Below are 20,517 nucleotides of genomic sequence, written 5' to 3' on the forward strand. Positions count from 1 at the left end.
CTGAAGGGAAATAAAGCTGAAAAGCAAAAACAAAATCCGAGTTCATTCATCTTTTTTTTTTTCAGGGCAATAATGAGACATTGTCATTTCTGATTCAACAGATCTAGTGTGCCAATATCTTTGTTTCCCCCCTATATTTTGTTGCAAAATTTGATAAAGTAAAATAAATTAGCAAAACTGAAAAGAGTATTAAGATGTATCCTTTATTTTATAACAACAGGAGTAATACATTATAAAAAAAGATTACCTATTCAAACAAAGCAACAACAGTAACTTGACTTGATTTCAAAGGCACTTATCTTCTTATTTGCATTTTCAACGTAACAAAACATTGTTTTAATAGACAAAAATTGATATAACACATGATATTGCGTTTCAAAAAACGTAATGCTCACAGTTGTTAAACAATCTTTAAGTAACAAATCAACATTATGAAGATCGTTAAAAGACCATCACCAGTTCCGTGCGATACTGCAGTATATTATGTTAAATCGTGTGTTTAATTATTGCTGTAAATACCCTCCCTCCCCCCCCTCCTCAACCATCTTGAAATGTCACGTATAATAAACATAACATAAAATGCTAATACAATATTAGATGAAATATTGCTATGTTCTTCACATTTAGATTTCTGCTATTCTGCAATGACTGGGATTATTATATACAAAAGCACAATTCTATTTCAATAACTACCGGTGCTAACTCTGCAACCCCCATTGACATTTTGATTTATGCACTTCTGCAATAAGTGGGACTAGCTACGGGGCTTGCTCGTTTTGATTCGTGCTATTCTGTGTCGCTAAGACTAGTTTCGCAATCAATACACAGACTTCATACGAGCAACGCAATGCAGAAAAGTTTGAACTGGCCACCAAGTAAAAATTATATATTGTGGGATACTGCACTTAGTGTCAATTTCTCATGCAAAAGTGTGTCGTTTCTGTTATTTTTACTCTTACGAAAGGTGGTTTCAAACATCAAAGTGGATTTTACTTATATGTCTCCTCAAGGTCTTCAAGAAACAATTTTGACTCGGGGCATGATGGCTAAGGATTCCAAAGACTAGTCTCTACTTACAACTATTGCCTTGATGAAAATGTATCAAATACATTACCTCAAGAGAACACAAATTAAACAAAGCACGGAACCGAATTGGCTTACCCAATCATGCGTTTTTGTGAATAATACTAACTATAGGGGGAGCTAGTTGCCATCAGTTCCTCACAAGGAGCTTAAACTGGTCGATCGTCCCACAGAATTCTTTTCTTCGTAACATTTCTTCTAGACACTAACAGTTTTGTCCACATCTTATCAAAGTGTTCAAGACATCTTAGACGACATGAGGTGTGCCTTTTTTATAGAAAACCAGGAGTAGAACAAGTCTTATTATACAGAGAAAGAAATGACATACAAAGAAAAAAACCTTTGGAATGAACCACGTCTCCATGGAGGTGACTGGTCAAACAAAGCAACGTCATGTTCACTGGTATTATAAAGACTACTCTTTTTCCATTCTGAAAAGCGGAAGCAAATATTAATCCATCATTGGAAAACGAATCCTCTTGAATACACGAGTTTATCAATCTTGAACAATGATGTATAATGCGTTATAATCTGTGCGTTCAACAATATCACAGCGTTGTCTATTCTCTCTGTTACTGACAACATTTTAAGACGCGTCCCTTCAGTGGCTGTGGAGGCCTGTAGTTGTCGACCACGTGGCCACAAAACTCGTCGTCTTCACTGGGACAGGTACCAGCCTTGTGGCTGCGGAGATCGCGCAGTGCATCCAGCTAGGAAGAGAGTTAAAAAGAGACATGAAAGAAGAACATTTCTTACGTTGTTGTACTTATTCTCTACCATTTTGTTTTGTTATTTTCTTTTGATCATCTTTTTGATGGCATATCCATTAAGGCGCATGAAATTAAAGTAAATTTAGCTTTCTTCGTATGAATCTACAAATATTCATCTAAAAATAAGCAGGCGTAAAGTATTCCAATTTCTTATATTTTATAGATACATGTATAGTTGTAATTTCCACCATTACAAATAAAACATATTTCGTAAGGTAAAATTATATTTGTAGGCGTACGGATAGTAATCTTAAGCATTTGATATTTGCATTTGGTGCCTATAATATACCGATATATATATATATATATATATATATAAATATATATATATATATATAAATATATATATATATATGACATGGACTGTATTAGCCGGTGCAGATACTGGCGCCTTTATACTGACTGATTTTGTAAAACTTCTAGTACATAATACTGAAAAGACTTATGTAAATGTCTAAGGGCACTACTTTTGCATGATTACGAAAGAAGTTTAGGATACCTGTGCTCGCGACATTTCAATTGGCTCTTTGAATACAATCCAATTCACGGATTCATAGCATGGTGGTGTTGTAAGGGACCCACTATATGTCCAATAGGCAGTGGTATTCTCTAAATAAAATAAGATCAGACAAACCATTATAAAGGACATATTGATTAATGTGATCCTCTTGCAAGGGTCTGGTTGATTGAAACTATTTGTCGACAGAAAAAGGGGACTTTAAAAATCTCATATTATCTGTGGTAATTACTCATGAATATCAATTTTATAAATTTTAATTTAAAAGAGAGGTGGCACATATTCGATAGTTTTATCACGTGTAAGTACGTCACCATTGTGTTATTACGTCACAAAAGACATAACGTCGCAAAAACCCACTTGGCAGCAAGGCCGTCAGCTGCATATTGTCGTTATCAGCTAACTTCTTCTCATCCCCGGCATATTTGATCTCACTGCAGTACCTAAGAGACTTCTGAAGCTCCGAGTGTTCCTGGCCGACCTTAATCAGCATCCCTAGAACGGCCAGACCACCCTGAGCCGAGGCTGCCTCGGAGAATGAGGCCCCTTTATCCTTGGTCCAGTGAACAATGTGGAGCTAGAAAGAATTATATATAGATAGTAAATTCAATCTGTGTGTGTTATGTGTTGAAATAACCGAGTATATGGTCTTTGTCTGCCCGTGTTAGGATCCAATGTCGATGTCTCCTATGTCTGTGAAAAACATGCATCTTTATCTGTTTACAAATAATTTTCTTTTTGGCAAACTGGATTGCCAACACCAAATACGCACGGTTATATATTTTTAAAAAATGTCTGTCGAAATTTTTAGTTTGTTTGTTTCTTGTTAATACGCAAAGAGTCGAAATATCTGTCAGCCAGTGAGATTTGAACCGTCAGCGGGTATACTTTTGCAAGTAGGGGGTAACGTGATAAACATGTGTTTATCGAAATTTGTACTTCTCATGTTAATTCCTTACAATCATCAAATATTTGCCAGCTGTGCTCAACTCTTAGTCATTGAACAGAATTTCCCAGACGCTTGACCTAGGCAGACAGGAGGCCTACAAGGCTAAATTACATAAAATGCTTTACTCTGCATATCCTTATATAAACTGTTTGCACACAATGTGTCATATTTAACACCGTTTTAAAGTCCCAACATTTTTACTTTACATCCTCCTCTGTAGCACCTCACAAAAATCCATTACATTTCACCTTATGTGGTTATCTTAACATTTCACAATAACGATATTGTAAGCTGGCAGTGTGACAATTATTTCTTTTTCCAACCTTCTTACACCAGAACAAACATTGTTCACTTAATAAAAGTATCCATATGTAAAATTAAAATAAGTGCAGTGAAATCACATATAAGATGCAAGCTCACAAAGGCACACGAAATTGTACGACGATTCTCGAACCATAACCACGTGCACCGCGTGCGTACCTCTGCGGAGTAATTCTGCCCTTCCACCGTGTGCTCTGAGCCCCTGTCGTCCTCTTTGCCCCAGTGAAAGTGAAATTGGATCGGCTTGAAGTGGCTGGTGAGAGGTCCGCCTGACAGACCTGGTGAAACACAACATACGTGACTAAATGACGGAAACTTGTATGTTGAAACGGTGTTCATGCTGACATTTTAAAAAAGAATTGGAAACATACATGTAAGAAATAGATAGGCATCTGTTTCATAAAACTGTTTTCATTCTTTTCATATATATGGATTTTTTTTAAACTAAATCAGAAGTATTACGAACAAGATAACCTTTTTTGAACTTATATGCTAGTCTAAATGAATCATAATATCGTAAAATAAATAAATAGAGGCAGGTTGGGAAGTACAATGGAATAGATGCTGATGGTACCAAGAGTTCGCCTCTAGTTTTGTCTTGTCTTTTCGTTATTTGAAGCTAAGGTGGTGCCCCACTGAACCAGACAAAACATCTCCGAAATTCAGAGATTCCAGATCCATGATTCTGAAGAGTTAGAGGTTAACAAGGCACACGATTCAAGGATATCGCTAGGGTAAATGTTTGCCATTTCTTGCTTGGTTAGGCATGGTAATTACATAGAAGAAAAGTTATTTAAAGGTACTGGGTGAAAATACCACACCTAACACCATGAGGAGAATGGTGAAAGGTCTTTTTTTAATAAACCAGTTATTCTCTGTTAAATATTGATTAAGTACCCGTCTGAATTACATGTTATAATGTTGAAAATTGTTTTGTTGTATCGAATGATGATGGTTAGCAGACGTTAGTAGATAAACGTCAAATTACCCTGCAAGATGTTAGATATTATATGTGAATATGAAACATTTAGTATGCAATTAACGTGATAAACATAAACACACGAACTGTGCAATTTTTGTGAAAAAAATACTTTAAAAAAATTCAAAGATAAAATCGCTAACACAATTATTATCAGGCAATTTAAAATCCATACAAACTACAACAAAAATCATGCGTAAGCGTGCAACTGGGCGCGCTAAACATTCATTGATAAACCAATGCAAAATACAAATCAAGACAACAAATATAAACGGCTTACTGTTGGTCCTAGCCTTCTGGTTGTCCACTATATAAGGAGCTAGCAGAAATGGAAACAAATCATTCCAAGCTTAAAGCACAGCATACAACAACAATGATGTATTCACAACGACAAAGCCAAAACCATCGCTCAACCAGTTTCATGAAGTCACCAACCCAGCACAATGCCACCTGAATGGATCGCGTGAAACGCCCGATTCACACAGTTAAACTTTAAGAGGACTGCTGCTGGGTGACAGTTTTGAAAAACTCCTCCCTAGCCAATGAGAGCATGTAAACTGGTTAACCTTTGTCAATGTGTCAACGCACATACGAAATCATAGAATAAAGGTAGAATCAAATACTAAAGACACGCAGGCTAAGCAAGAAAAATTACAATATGTAGGTTAATCATAAATTACAAGATGATGAAAAAAAGCTTTAGCATAATCATCGCTGATTATACAAATTCAATCATGCAATAATACATTTGCACATTAAAATGAAAAGAAAAGATTAAATGTTTTATCCAAAAAGACACAAGTTTTAGGGCGAAAAAATCTATGTATGCACACTGTTCGGAATTCAAGACAAGACTCTCCTTGCGAAATCTTCGATTTGAGTCTCCAGCATCGAAATCGACACAGTAGAGAAGGGGAGTTTGTTTTGTGACGTGTACTAAACAAAACCCAGCAGATATATATATATATATATATATATATATATATATATATATATATATATATATATCAAGTTATAAACTTGTGTCATTTTGTCAAAAAACACCAATCCCATTTATAAGAGTGATACATATAAAATATATTACTTGTAAAATAACGAACATAAAATAAACGCAGATCAAACAAAACAGCCAATCTGGCAGACATGCAGACCATATAGAACAAAGGGAAATAAATGCACTTTAAAAACGCTTCAACATACTGTTGTCTCCGTCTTGGTCGATGTCCACCTTAAAGGAATACCCGGTGTTCGAGATGTTTGTGCACCTGGCGGTGGGGTAGTTGAACACTAGAGGGCGTGCCGCCAGCTCGCTGTCAACTACAGTGTCTTTGAGGTCTATCGGCGACTGGCAATCTCCCGCAGCGTGCTGGAAAGATTGGCCCCAGGTTGCGGGTCCTGTAAATGACATATCTTTGAGAAAGATAGTTGTGTATATACAAGAATATTGATAATATAATAGTAAATGCATTCAATTGTAAGGTGACGTGAAATAAGGGGGAGCACTTACGAATCTCGATACTGAATAGAAATAAGATAATATAGCAGTTAGCACAGTGACTTAAGAAATATCACAAACAAAAAAATACACGTTTCACCTATAATTGATGCAAACTATACATAAAATCCCCTCTTACTATTTAAAGTATCGCGATGTGCACACAGTCAACACTAATTTCCATACATTACAACTTTAATTTTTATGATGACTGAGAAGTAACATATCAACTACTTCTGGTAGGAAATAACGCTAGGCGTGACAGAACTGCTCTAAAGCCCCCTTTACACTGGACGGCGTCCTTTCTGCGTCCAGCAGTACGGCACCATTTGAGAGTTAAAAAATTATAATACTTTACGTGCCGACAACCAGGGCCGTAGCCTCCGGGGGGGCAGGGGGGCAGCTGCCCCCCCCCCCCCCTGGAAATTGGGGTGCAAAAAAAAAATAATCGCAAAGGTAAAAAAAAATAATTGCAAAGTTGGTATTAATTCTGTGAGAAAAGGCACTCATGGCCACTAGACAATCATTCAACAATCTGTTTACAAAGGTGTACTGTTTTTAGACAACTCAGTTCATGCCAAAAAGCTCACCCTCCCTGAGGGAGCTATCCCCCAGGCCAATTGGCGTGTTGTGTTGAAAAAATGACTGTACTTGTGGCAAAATGAACCCACAATTTCTGACTTCTGATTGACCAATAAATAACAGTTAAAATGCACCAGAATGCAGTATGATTCATACAGTTTTTAAAAATTTTCCACACCGTGGGAGGGGGACACCCCCTCCCCCCTCGGGGGCTTCGCCCCCTCGTGTCCGCTTACTGCCCCCCCTGGCATTTCGCTCAAGCTACGGCCCTGGACAACTGGTCGATCATTGAGCATTCATTCCGATACAAAATCAATGCTCGTGCCTCCTTATTAAGACCAGACCGATGCCAAATTTCATGGTCGCAGAAAGGACGCCGTCCAGTGTTAAGGGGGTATAAGTGATGACAGGTCGGTGACATTTTTCCTTTTACTCTTTTCTTTTATCGCTCTATTTTTCTTTTTTTTTTTTTTTTTTTTTTTGCTTTTGACTCTGAAATGATGAAATTCACTAAGCATGCATTCAAGTTTTCAAGTTTTCTACATCGCTTATAGCATGGCGAAACACATTAGAACAAGCAGCTTCACCTCCCCCCTCCCCCCCCCCCCACACCAACACACACACACACACACACACACACACACACACATTCCCCCTCTATGCGAAACATATTTCCACTGCTATGCTCATACTGGTAAGATCATCGTCAAAAGCGTGACTGGAGAACGCGCTTTAACAGACGTGAAATGTGCTATCCTAAGAGAAAGAAACAGTAATCGTCAGGTCGTCTGTTGCTGTTCGTTTTCTTTGTGAACGCCCAGGTGTTCTTTAAATCAGACGAAGTATGAGATTTCCACACCCTCAGTTTCAAGACATTCAAAGGTTACAAGAAGCGCGTGGCGAGATGTACAGTGGTGATGCCATGTTTAGGGACGCGCAGGGTGATCTTTCCCTACAAACACGTGCCTTAAAGGTGCCCCGAAATGAATCGTTTCACGGTCAAAGGTCGACGCGTTAAAAAAATGACCTGACATTTCGTTGTTCAGGTCAAGCTAGCAGACGATATGGATCTGGTTTAGTTTACCGCCACGGGAGACGGGGTTTGTTTTTGATACCTTTCTTAAAAAGTACATTAACTAGGACTTGATACATTTCAATTCACAGGAAAATATAATGAGTAAGACCAAAAATAAGAATTGATATGCAAGGTGTATGGAATAAATGAAACAGTAGATATCTTCCAGATGTTACTTGTAATTATATACATGAGAAACGTAAATAATTAGTGTAGTATTCCTTACCAACTGTCATCCAAGAACAACCCCCGGCAACGTAAAAAGAAAATGATAAAAAATTGATTAAAAAGAAAACAATTCCCCTTTGCAGTTGCAGTATCTTGTACACGTAGCCCGCTAAACTTAATACGAAAACCAGAACTTTTGGGGTCAAAGATGAAAGGTGCAGATTTACAGCTAAATCGGAATTTCTCATGTAAAAAATGAACTAAAGAAAAAAAGGCACGTTCAAATTGGCGTAAAGCGAATGCAATTTATCATAGCTAAACCCGTATCGAATATAATCAACTCACTGAAAAGTGCGGGTGGTAAACAAGTGCACGGGACTTAAAGGTGAAAATTAACGCAATAGCTCCCAGTTGATGAAAGTGAATATAACACCACTTGCCTAAAATCCTGCTATATAGAAGAAAAAACATTCGTATACGATAGCCAAAGTAGCGCCAACTGAGCCGTTCTGGTAATACTCATTTTCCGTGCCCTGATATGGACAAGCTCGTCGTAGCCGAGACAGACGTGGTTTGGTTGCAGTCCAAAAACGCTGCCCGAATACACAACTAAGGGGCTGTTTCTTTTTCTTAATTCGCTTGTATTTCTCGATTTTTTAAACCTTCCTGTCGGAAAAAAACTTAACACTTTTCATGTTACACTTTTTCTGTGCATTTTGGCATTTCACATCTGCTAGAACGTTTTTCGTCGCGAAAGTAAAATTCAAAGTTACATCATTTGGAAATTCCTTTCTCGCACTTTCCCTTTCGATCACAATGTCAAACCCCATGACATTAACATTGTAGAATAATCTTTTCTACGCCTGGAGACTAAAATTTTCAGGCCAGCACCGTGTCAGCCTCTGACATAACTTCACATCTCCTGACAACCGTAATCTATAGAAAATGAGCAAGTCCTACCGTCAAACAGCGAAGTTCCGTGTGTCGCCCAATATTACATCAATAGAATCGTTACATCTTTGTTTGAACTTGACTTTGAAGGGCGATGCTGTCTGCCATTTCTCTGTTTTGTTACATATAGCTTTGAAACTGAAGAGATACATTTAGCCTGTCATTATAAAGCATTATACAATTACCGTAGATGAGCTGTGGTTCTGTCACTGCACATAACAATATTCAGAACTCAATTACGACAGATGTGAAGTAAACAGAACGAAAACCTAACTTTACAACAAAAGACAAAATGACTATAATCAGTAAAAATGTCTATATTTGTCAAGATAACTACATGGTCTGTGAGAGCAATTTTTGTTGTAACTGTAAAATGATATAATAATGTCACTGTAACGGTTTATTACCCGGTGTTTTCATGCACTAACTGTGCAGACTTGAGCCGTGAGGTTCGCATTTTTTTTTTTTTTTTTTTTTTTTTTTTTTTTTTTTTTTTTTTTTGCATAATCTTAAGACTGGGGCTAGATCCGACGCTGCGGAATAGAAAAGACTCATCACATCATAATTTTTAGGATGATGAGTCTTACTGAATATTTGATATATATTTTTTTTATCCCTAAGGCCATAGCATTTAATACAGGCGACAATTTGATATATTGTTATTATTGTTAAAATAATTTGGATGGTGGGGTTATACAATGAAAGCGGCCTTGTTTGGCCAAATCTCGAACAATCGATATTCTCCGTTGCCTTCTTTCTTGTTATGAATGGAACTGTGAAAGTTTGTGGTACACTGGGATGGAGGAGACATAAAATTTATTGTACCTATGCCTGGTCTTCCTACTGACCACCGCCCACCGACCAGTCAAGGTCAAATCCACCTTCCACACCTGTGTCTCAACGAAGTCACCCGTAAGCCACTTGCTTCGTTTTAAGAGTATTCACAGGGGAAGGGTGCAGGATATGTCCTCCGTGCATTACTGGTTATCTCGCGGGTGACAAATTAAGGGGAGGCCCAGCAAATTTGATATCTTTTCAGCGACAAAATATGCGATATTAAATACCCATTGATATTTGCCTATTGTAAAAAACATATGCGGATTTGTTACTGTATGTTATTTACCGTGGCAGATATTAGTCATGGTTTGGGGGGTGTGCAATGGTGTGCAGGATCACGTGCAATCCCAGGTGCGTAATTGTTTACCGATATGCTTGTGCTTGAACAGTCTTGGAAATTAAATTTTAAATGCCATTTGGGAATTTTCTTTACTGAGCCGTAGGGACAAATCAGCCTCCGCGATGGAAAAAATAAGTCAAAATTATTGATGCGCTTATCTAAATGAACATTTCTGACAAATTCTCCAAAAGTATTTTTAAAACAGTTTAATTATTTGCAAGTTTTCAAAAGTTTTTCCATTCACATTTTTGCAAAACCGTAGCCAACCTCTACAAGGTGAATAAAGCCTGTCATAACATGAATAGCGTCATTATTGAACCGAACACCCCCAAAGAATAAATAAATAAATAAATAAATAAATAAATAAATAAATAAATAATGCATTTGTTTTCATTTATATCGGACTGTGAAACGCACTTGTCGTAAGGCATGTTCGAGACTCCTAACAACGGGGAAATTTGCTTCCGTTTTAATCAGTCCTCCTCCTTATCTTTTGGGAAAACACCCATACCATCTATTATCTAACATTTTATCACTAAACTGACGATATTAACTCGGCTTAGCACGGATGGATCGATTAGCACCCATTAATATTACATTATGAGCAGAGGAAAAGCGTCAGTATTCAAATGTCTGGGGTATAAACGCTTAATGTAATACGTAACATTAGTTTGAATATATTGAAATATTAGAACGTGTTATTGATAAATGGTAGGCCTACACTATGTAATACTTTGAACACAGCGATGAGGAGCTAGGTTTTTAAACAAATTATTAGTATTATTATTATTTACTCTTTTGTAATTATTACACGCAGAATATCAATCATTTATAAAAGGCAATAAGGACGGTCAATATTATAATTCTAAAACGCGCAGCTTTCCTTTTGAGAGTTTCAAATAGAACTACACAGAGGGGAACCAGGTGACTGCATCTTTCAATGTATCTGACTATGCATATATGACATACCGAATATCTAAATCAGCGAAGAAAAAAAGTAGACGAAGACCTGAGCTGATCTGAACTGATGTCCGTACTGAATTCTGATCAAATCGTGAAGCGGAATAGATCTTGTTAACCGTTAAAACTAGGTCAGGCTCATCCACCGGTCTTTGTATCATTTGTTAAAAATCAATAACCAGAAGTACGCGAGTCCTGTACTATTTCGTGATGTGAACTTAACAGACACGTTACCCGGTTTACACTACTGTTTGTCGTCATCATAATCATATAAACAGATGTGGTGAGCAGTATTATATGGAAATTATCAACATGACGTTCTTTAGGTTTGTTGTCAGTACATATATGAGAGAGAGAGAGAGAGAGAGAGAGAGTCGAGAGAGAGAGAGGGAGAGAGAGGGAGGGAGATTCAAAAATAGAAACGGCTACAGCACGGCACTGAAGTATATATAGAGAGAGAGGGTTGGCAGAAAGAAAAGACAGAGGTGGGCAGTTTAGGAACGGTCAGAAATCACCGTTCATCAGCATATAGCTTCTACGTACATTCAGGGGTCGAAGTCAATGTCAAAACCAGACTGTGTGTCAAATGTTACCTTACATGTCTTATCGTGACCCCTTCTAAAAGGTCTCTGATAAATATTGCTGTCAACCTGCTATCAGTGATCAGAACGGCAAAGACCATATATAAGCTAAGCTTTGTATGGAGCAACTGCCTGTGAATGTGAACAGTAATCTGGTAACAGTGTGTAAAAGTGGTCCACTCACCGTTATTTTTTCCGTAACCCCAGGACGTCATCTCTTCTTCTTGTTGTCGATCAAAATGTGTCAGCTGCTTGTCGACTGAATTACCTCGGCCTTCAGTTTCCGTATGCGTGTTCAATAACCGCTTCGCCTAAAATACCAAACAACGCACATCAACATTGTAAAGATGCTGTAGAGGCCGAAAAATTGATTTCTTGGGCATTAGTACGATGCATAAATAGACAATCGTCACAATATTTTGCATTGCAACTGCTAATACAATGATAACTGCTAGCCGGCGGATTCAATCAGTAAACTCTACAGCACACTGCTCCGATCGATAAAGTCGAACTTGATAGATACTCAAATATTAACAGAATCCTCTTCTTCAACTTCGTGAAAACTGGCCTTGACACCGGTAAGATGAAAAAAAAAAAGCTTGACGATCGATGGACAATAAATGATTTGTGAATAAGCCCTGATACCTGTTGAGTGCAGCGCTCTTCGACTAGCGGTTGGCTCCCAAGTTATCGAAGTAATCACGTGTGCCGAGAGAGCGAGCTCTCGTGAGTTTATAACCCCATGATTTACCAGGCTCTGGCAACCTGAGCCGATCGCTGGAAGTTCATTGGTTGAGAGAACACGCACTGCTACTGGGCTCATTTGAGGGAAAGAAGGTGGTAACTAGGCAACCGAGTCTCTATTATTTATAAGAAAAACCCTGAACTCATATCAGGATCAGCTATGATCGCTCCAGTTTTGCTTACTGCTGACTTTCAGCAAAATGAATTGATTAGTATGCATAAAAATTATGCATACTAATTGATTAGTATGCATAAAAATAGTAGTAATAATATTAATAATATGACAACAATGGCATAAATTTTGAATAGAGAATAACTTATCTGCATTTTCAAAAAATCAGGAATACACAAAAATAGATCATGTTCTAATCCAGTAAAAGGTATGCATGCTCTGCGTTCGTCTGAATTAAAACGCGTGTAATATTTTTGCATTGGCTTCTAATTTGTTAAATATATGAATATTAACACACACCACCTTGTTATAGTAGGCAAATGTATTCTAATGGGCTGATGCTCAGGTCACATCATTTCTACAGTATAACTGATGCTAACGCCGACAATGAAAAAGAGTAAGAAGAAAAATCTTAAATAACAACTTGTGCAGGAGAGGCCTAACTCAATGTAGATAACCTAGTACCGATTGTCTCTCTTAATTGCCGAGAAAAGATTAAATTATCGTACAGGCTGGGTAGTACATGTAAAAGAAAGTGAAAACCGTGCAGGAAAAAGCCATTAGTATTATAAATACTTAGTATGTATCAGTATTATTGAATGCAGATTACGTGTGGCGGTGAGTTTTAGTGTACCACTGCTATCTTTGTGGCGGTTATCGATGATAACATGTGTGTGTTTGCTGGACATTTTAGGACAGTCGAATAAATTTATATAGGTCTATGTATGATACATCTTGTAAAACGTTTCAGTGCCGATAAGGTGTAATATACTGATCGTGCTTATCCATACCTCGTTTAATTTATATTCGTTTTTCTGATGGTTTCACACCATCTGTTTATTCTTTCCTTGAGCAAAATAAGTGTCTAATTAGCTTCATTGGGTCTTACGTAAAACTAAGATCTAATAAACTGTTTATTAGATCTTAGCGTAAAAACACTGAAAAAAAAAGCATTTGAATGATCAAGTCAGCAGAGAAGCTAGACGAAATTACCGAACCAAGGTATTCAAAGCATCAATGCAAGGTGAACTTTCTTTCAACAGAATAAGGGCGTGTGGTGCCAAATATATTTACTGGGATATAATTTATACATAACAGACAAGCTACGTCATATTACCACATAATAAAACTGTGTAAAATCTTTAACAGAAGTGACTCGTTCTAAAAAAAAAGACATTCATATTAAGCGTGATGAACTGTCATGCGGGTTTCATATAACCTCATACATATAATACATTATACACATATTCAGTAGAACACTGGGTTCACTCGGAACAAAATAAACAAAGTTAAATGAAATGTTTCGTATTCTGTCAGACTCTGCTATAAGAGTCTGTCATCTCGTTGTTGTAGTATTATTGGTTGTTATTGGAATTGTTTTGATGGGTGCGGGTTGTATTTATTTATTTATCTTATTATTATTATTTGCTTATCGTTTTCTTATTATCCTTGCATGCTCTTAAACACTAGAAAAATTAAAAACACAGCACCAATAACGGGCTATAAGCATACGGCACGAAACGTTCACTACCCGATACGGAAATTCGTGAATCGTCTAGTGGCACATGCCTGACGCTGAGTGCAAGCGCCCTTATCGACGTTGCTGACACCGTCAGCCGCATTTGGAGGTAACGCAATCCACAGTAGTTTGGCGAACTATACTTGGGATCAAGTTAAAGGCAAAGCACATAAGTTCACAATGTGTCGGCTAAAGATAGTGCGTCAGACAGCGTGGCGTTTGACCTGCTTTTGTTTTATCACCGTGATATATATTTATATATAAGACTAATCCGGCAGTGCTTGAAGCGAAGGCGTATCAAACTGTATCCTTTCTTTATTCAGCTCATCATTTTGGTACATGTAAATGTACCTTATCCAAAATAAATACGACCTAAGAAAAATTATATTTTACAATTAACTTACTCCTTTAAAATCATAATTTATAAATTTATTTTGTATTGCATTATAACTTATGTGCAGTAAACTCCCCTCCAAAGAAACGGCATGCCTTATTTAATTTAAAATCAAAAATGCTAATTTTTAAAAATCCCATATGGAGATTATGTAATTTCAAAATTTGACTTACTTTCTTTTAAAGCAAACTTGCTTGTTTGCTTGTTTGTCAACGTTTGTTTATGTTATATTGGGGGCAAGATAGGAAGTTAATAGCTAAAAGAAGAAAATGTCGGATTACAAAACCAAAAACAAGGTATCCAAGCAGAGCAGGAAGTCTTACCCGATATTTTGACGTGAGGATCTAGACCGATCGAATGCTGTGTTTTGCTGAACCACAGGAGAAGCAGGGGAAGCGCCTTGTTTACCAGTTTTGTCATCATTTGTAGGTTATTGTGTCACTGCAACCACCCTTAGTGAAATTGAAAAAAATATACAACACACTGCACAGTTTCAAGTTTTGGTCGATTTAATAGAATTTTTGCTGTTTTTATCTAACCAGTTATAATAGATCATCAATCACTCAGAGGTCACTGACATACTAAATATTAATTGATTGATTGGTCAGTCTGTTTCTCTGCCATGTCACCTCCTGTATAACGAAGTTTTTTTTTTTTTCAAAATCACACTTTAGTCGTTACGTGATTTGAACCTTAAAAATCACAATGGCGTAGTTATTGGTTGAACATTTTGAAAACCTGATTGAAAAACGAATTAACCCCCCTCCCCCACACACACACACACACACACACACAAAACCCCGGTACTTCTGGTCCATCAAATCTGGTGCTATACATTGTACCACGTGGATTGTGGTCAGTTACAACTGTAAAATGCCGTGCTTACGGTCTGCAGGTGGCCGTGAATGAACAGCCACAGCCATGGGTCTGCTTACTGCTGGTGTAAAAAAAGAACCTTTTGAGAACAGTATGAGTGGCTCTTGAGTGCAATGAACTGGTCACGAAACGATCGAGCCGCGTCACGAATCAGGTCACGAGCCACGTCACGAGTCATACCTCACCGAGCAGAAGAAAAAAACTGTGCCCAAAAGAAAGCAAATTGGTACCAGCACGTTCAAATTGAAATTGTAGACAACCACTGCCCTTGGGAAGTGTTAACGTCCTTGCTTTTGTTTATCTATTTCGCTAGGCCTGGTTAAGCTTTTTGAATGTTTGGTAGAGTGATGAGAAATTAGTCAAGCAAATGATTTGAAACTAACGCGTGTTTAAAACACGTTTGATTGATGAAGGACAGCCTAAATGCGACTCACGCTTTTACTACTTTTTTGTCCACTGGTGTTTTTCATTGGGCCTAAAGACTACCGTAGCGCCATCACCAAAATACTTGCCCCTGTCACACGTCGTGACACTAACTCGGTGACAACGAACTTTTAGTGTGCATGCGACGTTTTTGTTTTCCCGCACGTTGCTGCAAGAATCAATTTATGCTAAGATCTAATATATCCGTTTATTAGATCTTAAATTTATGCAAACAAAAGTTTGTGCCATAAAAAACTCTTTAATTAGCAGTGTTCCTTTGCATTTATTAATTCAACCGCCCTAATTTCAACCCACATAAAATGAAAAGAAATATTCTATGTATTCAATAACACAGACTGCACAATTTTGCTGTTTGTAACAATGTGGGAAACACGAGCGTTTCAACATGGTAAAGATGAACTAGGGAATGGACTATACGGAGAAATGTATCTCATGGCAATGAGATAGTAGGCCTATATGGGACGAATGCCACCTGTACAAAGGGGAACGGACTATGGCTCCTAGAGGACTTCCCTTCCTGTCACACTGGTATTAGGCCTACTTTTACTTCAAGAGACGTAGGCCTACCGAGTTTTTGAAGTCCAAATGGACAAGCTCCTTCAGTTTCACCCTTTGCTTGTCCCATTAGCTATGGACATTTGCATTGAAAATGAAGCGGATATGCATTGCATGGACGCGAATTATGACTGAGATTGTAAAATTGTACGCGTTCGTTAGTCTCGCGACTTGCGGCTTAAAGGGAAAAAAAAAGAAAGAAAGAAAAACGAACCGAGCTTGCGGCACTCTTCTGGTAGGCCTATCAGAGCACTAGAAGGCAAAGAGCGTCTACAACCTGCTTAACTTTGTCGTTTATCATCCATCCACTTTCTGGCTCCAATCTGATACATTGTAGGAGAGGAGATTATGGCATTTTTCAATAATCCAACCTGCGAATTCAGACGTGTGGAATTACTTCCATTCACTATCTTAATTTCCAGCCACAATGATAATATAATCAATCAGGCTATAAAATGGCCTGCCTTATGAGGCTGCTGAGTATTTTATTTTTATGATATCTATATACATTATACAGACTGTGTGTCACACTTCGTAGGCTTAACATTATTAATTTAAAAAAGAAAAAAAGAAGAAAACTTGGTCATTTGCCAATATTTTGTATAGGCTTCCTTTGGGTGCTTACGAAAATTTTGCCAACGTTAGAAAAATAAATGTGCCAACTTTGAAATGTAAGGATGACAAGCATGATGAATTACACAGGAAGTATTATTGCGGTAAATTGGTGCTAAAGGTATTCGCACAATTTTTCCATCACACATTTTCACAGGATCATCAGTTCGTCTGCACGCCATGCCTAAGTTTGTTGCGTCCCAGCAGCAAATTACGTGAAATAATTTGATTGGTTAAAAAAGAAAAAAAAATGCACTATCAGCGCGGATCCTGATTAGTGGGTCTCTATACATGTTTCCGTTCAATAGTACATTGTGTGTGCTATTCGTCTTATGCAAATGTCATTTACAGTGGGAAAGTACGTAATTTTTTCTTGCAGCGGTTTTGACAGTGAATATTACATTTCTTCTAGCGATGTGTCAAGTAGTCTCGAAACGTTCGAAGGCCAACTTTGACTGTACATATATAACCAAGGAGTTGATTACAACTCGATCATTGATGTAACGTGGGTCTAACCTCCCTCCTCCCCCCCCCCCCTCCCGCCCCCCTCCCCTCCACACACACACACTGTAGGCCTACTTCTGTTTCGGTACCAGTAGGAAAAATCGGGGAGGAGGGCCTAGTCGTTTTACCTCACCTAAGAAAGCTGGAATGTAGAGGATCTTATACCTGAGTTCAAGTTCCTTATCTTAACGTTAACCCCAAGTCGTAATGCCAGCTGATGAAAGATGCGCTACCACGCACCTACTAGGCCTCCAAGAAGAAGTTATGTCCAAGGCTGCGTATCAGGTGATCACATCGTCGCGCTTTCCAAGTGTCTCATTTAACGCACATTAGTCAACAACCTCTTCACAGCCATTCAATACTGAGCGTGCCCAAACATTTAGCACCAACTACCATTACAAGGAACGAGTAATAAAGTTTATTTTGATTCGACGCTAAAGGCTGCATTAGTAAAAGTATGCACACAAATGTGTTTACCGTCACCAAATAAATTGACCGTGTTAGTATATAGGCCTACAAAGGGACGGATCCAGGATTCGTTGAAAGAGGGGAGGGGGTGGGGCGACTGTTTAGGAATGACAGGCCTCGGATACGAAGCCGTCCCTCGGCCCCCGGGATCGGGGCCCGCTGAATAACCCCAAAATATAATGGTGTTTTGGAGGTCAAATGGTGCCATTTGGAACGGTTAGGAACTATATATAAGCTAGTCAAATTTCCAATTTAAAATGGAGAATATCAGTGTGATTTTTTCGGAAACCGAAAGGGGGGAAGTTAGAAACCCCTTGCTCCCGCTCTAAATCCGCCACTGGGCCTACATGAAGTAATGTTGAAGTGATGAAATCGTGAAAGGACGGCATTAACATGACCGCGTGTCCTTAGACAGTGATAGCTCAAGAATCGTCCTAGGGAATTCGGGGTTCGTGGTTTTGTTTTCTTTGACTGATTTGAATGAACCATTGAAGGGAGTTTTGTGTGAAAAATATGCACATTTATTGGTATCAACGATGCCCCTTGAATCCTGTACTTAGCGACCATCATTTCATCCAAATTCATATTCAAAATACCTTACATCATATCCGATTACTTTTCCTTCCTTACACGGTTTCATTACTTTTCTTCATTTGCACCTTACGTAAAAATCAATAATAGAGGAGTGTGACGGTATTGAGCAGAAGATAAAAACAGCCTTGTTTAATTAAAAAAAAAAGAAAATGTTGACACTCAATAGGCCTATACTAAAGAAAGAAAGAAAGAAAAAGAATTGTTCTTCAATACTTGTTCGTGATAAGACATGAACATATAACGTTTAGTTTCAGACCTTTTATTAGCAAAGAAAATAAAAGTAGCTACCTTTTCAGTCACCTGAGATGTTGATTTAGTTTTTATATTATTGATATGACAAGAGTGAAGAGAATGACTAGAAAACGATGACCAGAAGATGACTGGCTCTTTAGCACGTGACATTGCTGACCACGTGCCATGCACCGCAACAGCTGCTGGTGTCTAGACCACGAGAAAATAAACAAGTACAATATTCCAGCTTAAGAAGACTTGAATTTCTGTTCTTTTTTTCTTTTTTTTTTTTCTAACGGGGCGGAAGTATTACATTCATGTCCTAAGCGTCGCGTAAGCGTGTGTACTCACTTTCAATGTTCACAAATTGATTCAATATACTTGTAAGTTTACGCTGAATTTAGACAGCGTTGGCTCAGCTTTTGCAAGAAAAGGACAGAAAAATGTGGCCAAGATTATTTACAGCATTGGAAAGTCTAAGACTGAAGAGAACTGTGCCACGAATAACCTTTACCTGTATTATATCGTCTTATAACGGAGGTTAGACCACTTTTCGGTCTTTCATAGTCCCAAGGTGAACGAATGCTTTTTGTTGGGGACCTAACCCCCCGGAGAGTAGGATTTATTGCAATAAAAATTTGGACTCGGGACCGTTAACTCGTATGAATAATCAAAAACCGACTACGCTCGTAAAAATGAAAAGCTACACGTACCTGGTAGGCCTACGCTAAAGTTAACCTCGTAATCTAAAGGAATGCATAAACCGACGTGAGTCTGATCAGAAAGCTCTTCGTTATGTTACACATTGCAGTGCTCTACAAACCCCAAATTCCTTGCCATTAAGAGAATCTGACTCAGGTCCTGTCACACATTTTAATGATGGTAGACCTACGTTGCATTAACCTACATTGCACAACCTTGGCGTTTAGTCAGACATCTGCTTTAACTCAAGTCTGCTTCAGTCTGAGAATATGGGTTACATTTTAGCATACTTAATTAGATTCAGTTGGCTAAGTTGTGCCTCACAAAGAATCCGAAAGCCGCTAACCTATAAGTACTGTTCTGGAAACCAAGGCTTTTGTAACATTCTCACAGAGGGCAACCCGAGTTTCAAAGATAACTTGGGAGCGTACCAATGTTATCAGTATGCCCAAACAGTAGAAGCGATCACCGGGCTCGTAGAAACTCAGGGTGTCGATAAAAGCACGTGCCACACAAGGTATAACAGATACACTTGGGAACACACGCCTATTATCATTGACGCAAGGGTGACATTAAACCTTTAAAGTGAATGTTCAAATTGTTCGCAGAGAAATGAAAAATATGCAGGGAATACAGTCTACATTAACCAGAGTCTGTGATACGCTTACGATATTTAACCTTACCTTCTATTCTAGTTAAAGTTATATTTCCGTGGTTATCGCTGTGCCTAGCGTTTGAGTCTATGCAACTTCCTTTCAGTTTGCGAACATCCGCAGCCTTGGGTCTCTTGGTTTAAATAGCTGTCGTAAAAATACAACTTGCACTTTTACCTCTTGACACAGGAATGTTATTTGCAAGTAAAAACAGGCCACCTGTTTTAAAAGTACGTGAAGACTTATGCGATTGATTAATGCACGAAACAAAAAAGGGGAAATTAGCATGCGCGAAAGTTTTCGATTCTTGATTTGGTATCACCGCGAATGAGAAATAATACTTTTTAAGGATATAGATTACGGTATAAAATCGAACAGACTGCTTTGGATGTGTGTGTATGCGGTTGTGCCCACGCACATGCTCGAGAGAGAGAGAGAGAG

At 38.1% G+C, this 20,517-nt stretch overlaps 1 protein-coding gene across 4 annotated transcripts; it reads right to left on the minus strand.

Annotated features, from left to right (window-relative positions):
* Positions 1-189: 189 nt before the first annotated feature.
* On the minus strand, positions 190-20,261 carry LOC106155367 (carbonic anhydrase 13-like). 4 transcript variants are annotated; one of them, XM_087010389.1, is made up of 8 exons: positions 20,107-20,261; positions 11,793-11,919; positions 5,820-6,014; positions 4,900-4,938; positions 3,800-3,918; positions 2,731-2,947; positions 2,353-2,462; positions 190-1,793 (listed from the first exon to the last, which is right to left on the minus strand). In XM_087010389.1, exons 2-8 carry the CDS (start codon positions 11,821-11,823, stop codon positions 1,656-1,658), a joined length of 849 nt encoding a protein of 282 aa, XP_086866515.1. In that variant the 5' UTR covers positions 11,824-11,919; positions 20,107-20,261; the 3' UTR covers positions 190-1,655. The 4 variants fall into 4 exon arrangements, with proteins under 4 accessions (XP_086866515.1, XP_086866514.1, XP_086866516.1 ...); XM_087010388.1 differs by lacking the exon at positions 20,107-20,261 and adding an exon at positions 12,254-12,400; XM_087010390.1 differs by lacking the exon at positions 20,107-20,261 and adding an exon at positions 12,132-12,251.
* Positions 20,262-20,517: the final 256 nt, after the last annotated feature.

This window comes from Lingula anatina, chromosome 4, assembly GCF_051362555.1.
Source record: "Lingula anatina isolate TDL-2025a chromosome 4, LinAna3.0, whole genome shotgun sequence".
Classification (NCBI taxonomy): domain Eukaryota; kingdom Metazoa; phylum Brachiopoda; class Lingulata; order Lingulida; family Lingulidae; genus Lingula; species Lingula anatina.

Coding starts and splice junctions, on each gene's coding strand:
- LOC106155367 (XM_087010389.1), bottom strand. CDS start 11,823: ATGACGTCCTGGGGTTACGGAAAAAATAACG. Junction 6,015..11,792: donor GGGTTACGGAAAAAATAACG/GTGAGTGGACCA, acceptor TGTCATTTACAG/GACCCGCAACCTGGGGCCAA. Junction 2,948..3,799: donor GGCAGAATTACTCCGCAGAG/GTACGCACGCGG, acceptor AATTCTTTCTAG/CTCCACATTGTTCACTGGAC.